We start from the raw sequence: 12,802 nt of genomic DNA, 5'->3' as shown, positions 1-12,802 counted from the left end.
ACATATAAGCTGCATGTGGGAGTGAAATGTGTTCTCCATCTAGTGTTTAGCATTGTCATGCTATCAATGGGTGAATGATTACCTGCACAAGATTTGATGCTTCTTCTGTATTCGTTAATTTAGAATGTTTAACCTCTACCAGTATCAGAAGGTAGAAGGCTGGTCAAATATCTTCTCATAGGAAGCTCGCAAGAGGACAGCAGTAAGATGCAATTTTGATGGGGGGGGAAAACTCAACTGGCTGCATAACGAAGTATTTATTTAGTGGCTTCATCTTCACCAAGTGATCCTCTTTTGAGTAGGTCTTACCCGAAGAGTAAGAGTTACAAGCCAAGCTGTAGTACAATCTAACAGCATAGAAGCATAGACAGTGGTCATTGCAAAATTTAGTTTTATTTAAAAAAAAAAAAAAAAAAAAAAAAAAAAGAAAGGAACTACAGTGAGATTTCTGCCAGCTCTTGCTGGCATTTGAAAGGTAAGTGCTTTCAATTTTCCCCATTGTCTTAATTTAAAAAAAAACAAAACAAAACAGATTTTGGGGCATGGAAGATACTACTTGGAGAGGAAGCTTACTGAAGGTTTCTCCATCTCCGTAGTTTCCGCAGTTTCTCCATCTCCATTAAGTCTCTGTGAGGCTTTTAGCCCTCATGTAAAAGGTGGTGAGTACCAGCAATGACTTCTGACAGAGGTAACCTGTGACATCTTTGTAGCTGTGATCATGGGAGGGGAGATCCTTAGCTCTGTTTGGGAAAGGAGAGGCCTTGCTGAAAGGCAGAGGTGGTGTAGTTGGAGGTTCTGAGGTGGTCATCGTGTAAGAGGATATACTTGGAAGAAGGGAGTGGATTTAATGTATCTTTTGGTGGACTGCAAAAAAGGCAATAAGTATGGCATGGTGGGGATCTCTGATTCAGACAGTGAATTCCTTATTTTAAACTTTTCTCTCTACGTATCTGAACTAGTCAAACCAGTGATGCCACTGAATATTTCTATGTGCTCAGGTGCACACCCCTGCTATCTAGCTTGAGAAGCAAACTCTAAATCATGCTTGCTTCCAAATGCCTGCTCAAAACCAACCTGTTCAGTATTTGATATTTTTTCTCCCCTTCTCATCATATGGCTTTGGTAGCCAGGGAGGATTGTGTACTGCTGATATGATTGTTTGTTTTTTTTGTTTCCAAAACGGAAAACAAGCTTTTCTCAGTTTGTTTCAAATTTTAAGTCATATAGAATATCTCATAGAACTGCTTAACAGTTTATAAATTGCTTTTAATCAGAAAAACTCAAATTCTTTCCAGAGGAAGTATGGTATATGTCAATTGTTACTTTATAATATCTGTTGTGACAACATGATGTGTCTGTAGGTTGGTTGCAAACAAAAGCCTAGTCTTTTCCTCCCCTGTTACTTCTGAGAAGAGTGGGATGCCTCTTGCACTGGTTTAATGTAGGATTTTGTAAGTGCTGGGATTCTGGCCTAGGAAGTTTTAAAGCCAGAGAAGCTGGAAGCACTTTAGGAAAGAAGCAGTGTCTGAACTTGTCAAATGAATGCATGGAAGGGAATGAGCTGGTATGAATGTCAATCTGCCGCCTACCAGCAAAATGGTTGGAGCTCATCTCTTCAACATCTTGAAGTCTGATTCCAAACGAAACAGGGCTTGGGCAACTGCTCTGGCTGATGGTGCCATTCCCCTTCCCCACAGCTTTTCAGCTTCTTGGCTGATTTCAGAAAAGCTCAAACCGTAAATAGAGGTTGCAGATATTTGCAATCAGTGAGAACTCTCTTTCAGGTTACATGAGAAGATGAGACTTCATACCCCTTCCCCAAATAATATCTCCACCAAGAGAGACCCACTTTGGGGAAATACCTTTTCAGCATTACTACTCTGTGCTGAAACTTGAGAGATAAATCCATAGGACAGCAAATTTCGTTAGTAGTACTGCTCAGTCTTTTCTGTTCTTGCAAACAGCATTTTGTGTAGTAAAATTCTCTCTGGTCTGTGGAGTAGAAGTTCAGAAATGTCAGCTTTGATATGACCTCAGCAAATTTTAATCCAGCTCTCTTCTGCCATATGTTGTAGGAGATTCTCCCATTATGGGAACAATTGCACTTCCATTCCATCCCCAGAGGACTTCCGTCTCGTTTGGTGAACAGAAGTATTTAATGAGCAGTGATCAGTTATTCAATATTTTGCTTTTCTTGTTGTTCAGTGGAATTGCCTTAGGCCTTATTTATTACCAACCCTTATTAGATGCTGCTCCAAAGACAAGAATTAATTTTGTAAGCTCTTCACTGTCCTATTGGAGTATTTCACAGACAACGGTTTACTCCCCGAGATGTGAGGGTGCATGTTATCCTCTTTACTGTATCTGAAGGTCATTGTCTTGGTACCACTTCTGTGCACGGCTGCTGCTCTCTTCCAATAGCGGTTTGAGGCCAGGGGCCTGACGGTCGATCGGGACACCTGGGAGGTGAGCAGTACTTTGCTAACTGCCCTTGGAAATGGTTGGCCTTGTATCGCTGTGGCAGACGAGGGGGTAAAGTTGTCCTGGGGAGCAGTGTGTTGTAAACCAGCTGTCACTACACATGTGTGAAAACTAGATTCAGTTTCTGTATCTCCAAGACCTTGCTCCAGAGTGTACGGTTACTATGAGCTTTTTAAAAGAAAATGTAGGTGGATTCCTTATATGCAATATGAATCTCCCTCCCTCTCACAAATGTTTTTAATTTAACCTTTAAGCAAAGTCTCTTAGTAATTTTTTTTTGTCCTAGATTAAGCCTGGTGTTCATAAACTACCCCCAGATTGATGCACGTTTCAGTGATATCAGTATATGGCATTTCTGATCATGTCAATAACATGCCTTCTGTGGTCGAACTCAAACTTTTTCAAATAGGTGCATTAAGCTTATACTAATATGTTTCCAGCATGTTGTGGGTAGCTTAGTTATCCCTACTGCTTCCTGGATCTTCAATTCTATTGACACTTCCTCTTCTGCTTGCAAGTGCAAGGTCTTCTACCTTTCAGAAATCAGTTGTTTTGGGCCCTGGAGTTGTGCTTCTGCAGAGAGGAGGCTGGGTCAGGTTGACCTATGTTATGTGGGACTTTGCTTAGTTGAAAAGGCTGTTTTCAGATGCTGGTCTCTCCTTGTTATCATAATGTCCTCAGGGCTATGAAAGGGGTATGGGAGCTACTTTATTTGTGGGTGCTGCTTAGAGCATAGGTGACCAGGGTATTTTTGTATTAGGTAAAAATAACCTGCTACAATATGCCTGTCCTTTGGTATTCCCTCTACAGGAAACCAGCAATGATTTGCCAACTGATCCACCAAGAGATTCAGATTTAAAGCTTCCTGTAGCTGGGGGCCTCTATTAAATGTAGCCAATGTCTGAGTGGCCTTCAAGCATTCAGTGTTATGCTGAGGATGTGCTCTACTCAGTGTAGTGGGATGGTATGGTCTTAAGGGCAGAATAGAGCTTGAAACACCATGTCTTCAAACACCTTTGCATCGATCAAGAGCAAAGATGCATTAGTTTTAATTTGTTGGTTAACTTTTAATCCATAACTGGTTGGTAAGCTGATGTTTCAAGTGCCATTGACTGGCTTTGAATACTTTCTCTCCTGCTGAGAACGAAGCGCGAGTGGTTTTTCCTATCTTTTTCTGTCATAGCTATGTCAGTTAGTGCAAAAAACCTCCAGCCAAATAGTTGTGCTGGCAAAAACTCTAATGAAGGTGCTGTGATATCAGCTAAAAAGTTTTCCCTCTGGTGCAGATTTAATTCTATTTGGGAAACTGATTTAAATTACAGCAGGCAAAAGAATGCTTTTGAGTATATAAGCCTTGTCTCCTGTGAGGTTTTGCTGATAGGGCTGCACCAGCAAAACCTTTAAAGTGCACAGAAGCCCAGAGCAAGCAAGAGCTAACTTGTAGTTCTTAATATGGTAACTTTACTGTCTTCAGTCAAGATTTAGATTAAAAAAATAAGCAAATAATTGAATATAAGCTTTCACCTGGGAACAGATTTTTAGCTTGTTTTACTTGGGAAGTGTGGAAGGCTACACCTGAATGATTTCTCATTCTTATGGTGTCCCACCTGTGACTTTCTTTTTATTTTGTCTCCCAACCCCCTCCTACTCTTCTCCCCTTTGCAAACAGAGCAATAGAAAAACTGAACGGGTTTCAGCTTGAAAACTATTCCTTGAAAGTTGCGTATATCCCTGATGAAATGGCGGCACAGCAACCTCCGCAGCAACATCCCCAGGGACGGCGTGGATTTGGACAGAGGGGCCCTCCAAGGCAGGGCTCACCCAGCGCAACCGCGCGGCAGAAACCACAGTCAGACGTTCCTCTACGGATGTTGGTCCCCACGCAGTTTGTTGGAGCCATTATTGGGAAAGAAGGAGCAACCATCAGAAATATTACAAAGCAGACTCAGTCCAAGTAGGTTACTGTAAAGATGTTACTGTAAGTTTCAGTGTTGTGTCCTTGTCTACTGTGTGAAAGGAGAAGCAAAATTTCTGCCTCTTCTATGGGATGAGTGTATTTACAGTCTGTTCAGCAGTTTGTCTTCCTGTAGGAGCTGCTGGGAACACTTTGCCTTAGCACTATAAGTGTGTTTTCTGCTGTGTTCTATGTGTGCTGTGTCTTAGTTTGCACATACTTTTTGTTTCTGAAGGAAGCTCAACCTTACAAATAGAAGGAGGGGGGGTTCTTTTCCTTTTTTTTTCTTTAAATCTGGAATATTTATGTTATTGGAATGTTCTTGGTTACAGAACGAGATTGTCTCCCACTTCTCCCATAATGCTGTTACAGCCTTTGAAAGGCTGCAGTTTCCTCAGCAGCATCGTTTTTGGAGACCAAACATTTTTGTTTCAGCTTGTGTAACCAGTGCTGCTTTCTGTTCTGAGATGCCAAGTAGTGACTTTAGGAACAAGTAAATCATGTGAAATTCCACAACAAATGAAAGTAACTGCAAATAGAAAATTTGGGGCAAGATTTAAGAGCTTGATTCTGCCCTTGACACATGTTCAGATACTTGCCTTTTTTTTTCCCCAATTTACTTTGAATGAAATTAGCAGTGCTAGTAGGATGATATTGATGCCAGAGTTATTTAGCAGGTGTACTAATAAGACTCTGGGAATAAGAAGGAAAACAGAAAACTGAAATATATTGGTCTGCAAAATGTGTAGGCAGTGTGGTGACATATCCAAGCCTTTAAGTGCTTACTGTAGCTTTAGTTTAATTTAGGGTATTCTTTGGATTTAAATTTGTTCTCAGTTATGGGTGGGAAGCTGGAAGCAGGAAAAAGAACCTTCAGCTCTTTCTTCCTTTATACCTTGTTCTAATTTATCTAATATATTCTTTGCTATCAGATTGCAGACCATGCCAAAACAAAGATTAAGAAAATGCACAAGGCAAAAAGCAAGCTGCTGATTGACCCAAGAAGCTTAGAGCACTAGGGTCCAGAGACACAGAAGGAAATTGTTTTTAGAGTGTGTTAAATCCCTACCCACAAGGAAGGTGTAAGCACAGATGCAGAGGAAGGTGGGGTCACAATCAAAGAATTCTTCTAGGATTCTCCAAAAGGCACAGGATGAAAGATACTGCCTTGAGTAGTGCAACAAAAAAGAGGCCCCTTGCCCACCATACCCAGGATTATCTTGATGCTAATTTCAATTTCTCATTAGCATGCTGTAACCCAGGAGACTATTCTCTGTGTTTAACAACAAAGATTTAAGAGATTTGTGGTGTCCTAACAAGACTTGGTTGTAGTTTGTCTATGGGCAACCAATTCTCAGGTGATATCTGAAACTTCCAGGCTTCTTTACTATAGTATCTGAACTAGAATTTGGCATAAGAAGACTGAATAGAGCAGAAACAATTGCAGCTTGCTAGCTCTAAGGATACACTGCTTCAAGAATGATTTTTTTTCCTGTTTGGGGGATTGAAGAAAGAGAAGTCTACTTCAGTTGCACTGAGGATTGTCATGGACTTTTCAAAATGTTGCATCATGACACAAAATGATTTTTCAATATCAGAACTGGAAAAAAAAGTATTACTCTTTTCTTAACCCTTGTATGTGATTGTTTTTTAAATTCAGAAACAGCTATCATTTGGGGGAAAGGGGGAGGGAGGAAGCAGAAAGAAGAGATGGGAATAAAAATAACCTGCATTTATTGGCAGAGTACAGAAAATATCCAAAGTATTGTCTTGTTGTAGGTTGTGATTAATTTTAAGTTCTGCAGCTACATAAAATGTGATGTAGATTCAAGGTTTCAGAATGTCAGACTGGAGCTGATGGACAAATTTTAGGTTTAAAACACATAACAAGTAGTCTTTAGGATAAATGTAAACACTACTTTCCACTTGTTAGTGGAGAAGTGCTAGGAAAACCTGTTGTTGAGGCCATGAGAACACCAAGAAGGGACAAAGTCTTGCTGTACCTGTAGTTGCACTCATTATTAGTGGAGTGATGGGGCTGCTGACAAACATTCAGAGCTTTGGGAAACCTTGATGAAATCTTCTCTTCAGTGGGACATCACAGATTGTCTATCTAATGTCTCCTTTGAATGCAGTTTGAAGAATGAAGATCCTAGCATCCAAACAGTACAAAGGTTGCTCCAAAAGTAATGCTTCCTATCTGTTTCTGTGGAAACTACACCAGAAACAAAGCGCACAGTAGCACAATTTAACAGAGCTGTTTCACAGTTGCTAGGATGATGTGGTTGCTGGGAAAATGTTGCTCATGCAGTCCAACCTTCACTGTGCTAACACCCACTGTTTGGTCTCCGCTGCTGCTCAGAAAGCTGACACTGATGGGTATCAATGGGTGCAGATTCTTCCTCCTGGAGAAATTCAGTGCTACGCCTTTGCTTCATACACACTTCCACGTCAGACACCATTTTGTCAGACTGCCCTCTGCTGCGTCTATTTTATGGCAACATAAATGACTTATTGGCAGGAAGGTTCAACCTCCACTGCTGTACCACCACCATCTGCCTCTGACATTGTGGGCCAACACTGTAAGAAGTACTTTCAGAGCAGCCCTCGTATTTAGGGAATGTTTAAGTAATTGTATCCTCTTGAAATGGAAGTACTGAAATGTAGTTGTTGCTAGCTCAAAGTTAATTAGTTCTATGAGAGTTGTAAGTATGCAGAGTGTACTATACAGTATGTGGTTACAGTTGGTGTTTTTCTTTCTTCTAAGAATTGATATTCATCGTAAAGAGAATGCAGGTGCTGCTGAGAAACCAATTACCATTCACTCAACTCCTGAAGGCTGCTCAACAGCTTGTAAAATCATTATGGAGATCATGCAAAAAGAAGCTCAAGATACTAAATTGTGAGTAAAAGCCATTTCATTGTGAAGGCATTAAAAATTCTAAATCCTTGTTGATTTCATTTCAAGAAGGGTTCTTAAAATCTATTATGTAGTGAATCTTTCCTCTGTTGTTATTTGCACTTAACTAGAGAAGTCTTGCTTCTTTTACCTTCTAAGGATGGTTTAATTGCTTAAGTATCCTTCAGTACCTGTCTACGTTCCCAGCTACTCAGTGCCTGCAATTTTGAGGTGAAACGGAGCAAATATTGAAAGTTTTTGAGGCACTAGTAGCTTTAGTGAACTGTCACTAAAAGCTTTAATATCTTGCTTCCTTCCCAACAGCTCTTGCTGTTTGCAGATACATCACAAGAAATCTTTAATTGATAGTGCTGAAATAGCATTGCACCTGTATTCATTCTGCATCTCTTATTATAAGCGCAGGGGGGAGGGGTGAATAGGAGTGGTAGGCATTTCTGTGAAAATACAGTTTATCCATAACATGCATAAAAGTTTGCGCTCTGGTTTTCAAGTCTCACTGGGTGTAACCTGTGTTACAGTACGGAAGAAATTCCTCTGAAGATACTGGCACACAACAACTTTGTTGGTCGGCTTATTGGCAAAGAAGGAAGAAACCTGAAGAAAATTGAGCAGGACACAGATACTAAAATCACGATATCTCCGTAAGTTTTTGGTCATATAATATTTTAGTGAGATGTTCAATGCTGCTGTGGTACATATGTTTAGATGCAGAACTCTTATAAATGTTGCATGTTTTGAAGAATGCAACGACTGCTCAGGGACATGATTTAGCGGGGAGTTGTTAATTAGGGGAGTATGGTTAGGTTATGGCTGGACTCCACGATCTTTAAGGTCTTTTCCAACCTGAGTGATTCTATGAGTCTATGACACACCCTTGGAGCCACATTCAAAATTTGGGTTTAACTGCTACCTAACATCAGTTACAGTGCATGTAAACTTCAATTCTTCATTGCAAATTCAGCCAACAACACCTAAAAATAATAGAAGCTATGTGGAGCTCATCTTAGAAATACATTTTAAGTGTTTGTTGTTTTCAATATATTATGCTGTGTGCAAGGAATGGTGTTTTAAACTACAAGGTTGGATTAGTTCTGTATGTGTGAAAATGCATGAAACTACCAGTCTTTCTTGTAAGGATTCTGGCTTCTGATACAGATTAATTTTTTGACAAGAGAGAAAGAAATCAAATGAATACTGAAAAGAGTATTTTTAGTGGTGATTCTGTCCCTCTCTGATTACTAGCAGCTGAACTAGGATATGTTGACTAGTCTGCATCTGAGTAACAGATCTTGGTTTCTGAGCTTGTGAAGGTAACCAAGACCTATTTGAATTTATCTGAGATCAGGAAGGAATTTTCACTGTAACGGGAAAAGTCAGTGAGGTGAGGGAGGAAATCACTGATTAAATATCTCTGGAGAAGTTTGGCTGCTAATAGTAGTTTTACCCTGGGGAAATATCTTCAGAGAACCTCCTGTTCTGAATAACGAATGTTCTGGCATGAACTTCCAGGCATTTGAGAGCACTCTAGACTTAAACTTTAGCTGAGAAAGGAAGAAGAGGGCTTATAGGTTGTAGGAGAAGGAGCGAGGCTGAAAGATGCATGAACATGTGTGAAGAGAAGAAATGCGGGGATGGGGGGGGAAATAGTGTGCTGTAGAAGATAGCTCAGGTGGAAGCTAGGAGATGAATGACTTTAGTCAAAATGAAGAGTACTGGAATTTAATGCTGTAACCCTTGCATTTTCTGTGGGCAGTTACTACTTAATATTTCACAGCAAATGACTTAAAGTGTTTGGCTGTTCTGTCATGAGGATTTGGAGATTGTAGTCTGACTGGGTTTGGGCCTTTTCCCCTGTTTTCTTTGGGAATCCACGAGTTCTTAAGGAAAGAAAATGTCTTGCGGTCTGTGTTTTCTGGTACATCTAAAATACCTGAAGCCCTCTGGTGAGGCTGAGCGCTGCTCATATTCTGCCTGTGTCTGATGCTTTCCATTTCATGTTGCACCTCAGCACATAGTACCCACGTGATGCCAAACCTCACTGTGGTGATTCCTTTTGGATTTGTTTTGAGGGCAGACTTTCTCCAGATTATCTTAGAACAGCCTGAGTGACGTTCCAAATCGGTGCTTCACTCTTTAGAGGGAGTGGCACAATTAGATGTCATTGCAATTAGCTAACAAGCCTTGATGACCCCTCTGCTTTTTGCTGATTAATTGTGCTTCTGTTTCATCCATAGATTGCAGGACTTGACACTCTATAATCCGGAAAGGACCATTACAGTTAAAGGCAGTATTGAAACTTGTGCCAAGGCCGAGGAAGAAATTATGAAGAAAATCAGGGAATCCTATGAAAATGATATTGCTGCTATGAATGTGAGTTGTTCTGTGGCATGAACCTCTTTTGACTTAGATGTGAAGGACTGGTGGAGGTCATCTGGCCAACCAGTGACCTCTTTCAAACCTAAATGGGCATGTGTAATACGTTGTTCCTTTTGGGACATCTCCATGGATGGAGTTGGCAGCCCCTGGGGAGAAATTCTAGTGAATAGAATTTCCCTCTGCTGCCACTTGTATTTGCTTATGAGCCTTGGGTATGTTTTTGTTGTTGTTGTTTTTTATTATCATTTGTTATTTTAATGAGGGTTTCCTCTGCTAGTTTGTTTTAAGATAAATTGGTTTAGATTGAGGACATGGGTGATGATTTTACTTTGTTGTTGCAGAAGCCTGAAACAACAGTGTGTCCGTGCTATTGTGGTTTGTGTCATACTGTATAAGTTTCTTAGCTGTGCTCCCCAGTCTCTTGATGTTAAAAGCATAACATATGGAAGATGGATCTCTCCTGCTTTTAATTATTCAATTTAGAAGGCTATATTAAATTTTTCTTGATATAGATGATAAAGACATTCAATTATTCAATGATTGGTGATTATATAATAAAAACAACACACCTCATTAGTTTGCCAAAGTATTACTAATGCATATTGGGGAAAAATCTGAGATGGCTGATAAGCCACGAAAAGCTTCTTGTGTGTCCGTATTACCAAATCTTATGGTCTAGGATCAGACTGGAAATATCTTCTACTTTACAGTAGTCTCTGATTTTCTAGGAATGGCTATTCATTATGGTTTCTCTACTGGCTAGAGAGAGAACTTTGTTTTTCCCCTTCCTCCCATGCTGTGCCATGTGCAGGACATAAACTACATATGAGTACACAAAGTATTTTATTGTGGTACATCTTTGCCTCATATAGTGAGCTCTGCTCTGCTGTTTGGCAAAGGTGTGGCCAGCAGAAAACTGTCTCTAGTAGTTAGTCCTGGGTTCATTTCAAGCTTGGTTATTTGTGATTATAGGGTAGATGGTAAAGTTTTTGGCATGTTTTTTATGTCTCGCAATTGTATTACCTCGATGGCCTGAGATGGTGTCAGTATCTAGCTGAAATATTTCTAAAGCAAAGTTCTGTTAATAGGCAATAATTTGACAAAGTCAGAGGTGGTGCTGAAAAGTTTTGTTGCAGAAAACATGCTTCCTAGTACTTGGTGCTACCACTTGCGTGGCCAAGTGAGGGACGCGCAACTGCATGGCTGATGTTTCCCCAGCAAGAACTGATGGGATCTTAGTTTATCTTTTGCAGGCATGGGAGGGAGGATAAGGTTTGTAGTGTGCATGGTAAAGCAGGACTTGTTCATGGGATTTCTCTGATTGTATAGCACTGCTTTCTTTAGTATAAAGCCAGAATGGTTGTCTCTGCTAGTTTATTCACTCTGAAAGTAAATGGTGCTATTCCCTGAATTCCTTGCTATGAAGTCTGTGATACACATCGCTTAAGTTGTAGTGAGGAATTCATAGCTGCTTCATCTAATGAAAATCATCTTTTCAACATTATTGGTCTGTACATGTATTAGGGAGATAAATTTGAAACTGAGTCCTTGGGGTAGTGGAGATGGGGAGCGTTGGGGGCTTAGGTGAGTGTTAAGGAACATGCTGACATCTTTTTGGAAGTTTAATAGCTTATTATATAGCCAGCTAAGATTTTGATTAAACTTAATCAGAATCATAAATCTCAAATTACTCCTCTGCCATTGCAGCTTCAAGCACATTTAATTCCTGGATTAAATCTGAATGCCTTGGGTCTGTTCCCACCTTCTTCTTCAGGAATACCACCTCCTGCAGTGAGTGTTGCCTCTGCTGCTGCTGCTGCTTCATATCCACCATTTGGGGTAAGACAACTCTCCAGTTTTGAGTAATTAGTGGATGGTAATGTTAATCTATACAATGCTGATGTTCCAAAACATCATTTTTGCCAAATTACCTCGAAGACCTGAGAACAGTTGTGTTCTGTCAGTTTTCTAAACATTGTTCGTCTCCTTGCTTTACACACTGAAAATATTTCATGTAGCTGTGGTTGAGAACAGATGTTTATTGGTCCTTTATTGAAACACTCAGTGAAATCAGGAAATTATGTTTTCTGGAGAAGTACTAGATGCTGTTTTCTAGAGAGCTTGAATTATTGCACAGAGAAACGAGATATGAAATGGAATTTTAGAGTTGCTGCATGTTTGCAGGTAACAAAATACTAGTTTGTAGTACTATTTCTGCTGATCTGGAAGGGGAAAAAAAGGTCTGTAGTTGTGAAGCAGAGATCTGTATGTAGACAAAATGTTTGCCTGTAGTAGATTTCAAAAGAACTTGTACTTTCATAAGTATTGCTAAATAGATGGAATTTAACTGACTTGGATTAATCTCCATAAAGCCTTGGTTTGTGCCACAATGCTTTCAAATAAATATGTGAAAAGGCCCAGTAGAGTCCACTGCTGCTTAGTAATAGTTTGACTTTTTTGCTACTGAACAGAGGATAATTTGCTGTGTTAGTAAGTTCCAGAGCTTTTCTAGGAAGAGAAGGTGCTCTGCTATTCAAGAAAAGGCAAACTTGTTACATAGAGTAATGGATTAGTGATCTTTCCTGCTTCTGGTGACAGTGGTTGTTGTTAGCAACTCAATATAAAATTAATTTTTTAAATGAATGCTTAACAAGTGGATAACGGAGCTTTATAAATGCTGTGGCTGTCTTCCCCTTCCTCTTTGTTTAACAGTAACATGTAGAGAGAGAGGTCTGACACTGTCCATGAGCTAGAACAGTGAAAATGCAGCACAGCATTCTGAATTTCGCCAAATGACTCAAGTGGCCTACACAAATTACACTAAAGGGAAGCTATTGCCTAAATATTTTTCCCAGAGGAAGAAGCCAAGAAAATGTCACTGAAAGGAACAGGAAAAATTCCACACTCATAACACTGTTTGTGGGAATGAACAACTTGGGTGATATGAATGTATTATAATCTATATTAGGTATAATAGTGGCTTTATCAGAAAAAAGACTCCAATGAGAGCCACAACAGAAACATGTTTATGCCCAGTTATCTTGCTGCTAAGAGAAATGCCTCTGTGACAA

The 12,802-nt window shown here is 39.9% G+C and overlaps 1 protein-coding gene across 2 annotated transcripts in view; it reads left to right on the top strand.

The window, feature by feature from the left end:
- IGF2BP3 (insulin like growth factor 2 mRNA binding protein 3) overlaps nucleotides 1-12,802 on the top strand; it is a 101,097-nt gene that overhangs the window by 66,505 nt on the left and 21,790 nt on the right. For both annotated transcript variants that reach the window (XM_052693727.1, XM_052693728.1), the window contains exons 7-11: nucleotides 4,151-4,435; nucleotides 7,203-7,337; nucleotides 7,874-7,996; nucleotides 9,590-9,725; nucleotides 11,439-11,570. In XM_052693727.1, the coding sequence (XP_052549687.1) occupies nucleotides 4,151-4,435; nucleotides 7,203-7,337; nucleotides 7,874-7,996; nucleotides 9,590-9,725; nucleotides 11,439-11,570 (811 nt within the window). The remainder of the gene's footprint in view (nucleotides 1-4,150; nucleotides 4,436-7,202; nucleotides 7,338-7,873; nucleotides 7,997-9,589; nucleotides 9,726-11,438; nucleotides 11,571-12,802) is intronic.

This window comes from Tympanuchus pallidicinctus, unplaced genomic scaffold (genome assembly GCF_026119805.1).
Source record: "Tympanuchus pallidicinctus isolate F22 unplaced genomic scaffold, pur_lepc_1.0 scaffold3, whole genome shotgun sequence".
NCBI classification, from domain to species: Eukaryota; Metazoa; Chordata; class Aves; order Galliformes; family Phasianidae; genus Tympanuchus; species Tympanuchus pallidicinctus.
The sequence above is the reverse complement of the archived record's forward strand: the minus strand, read 5'-3'. Positions and strand labels throughout refer to the sequence as shown.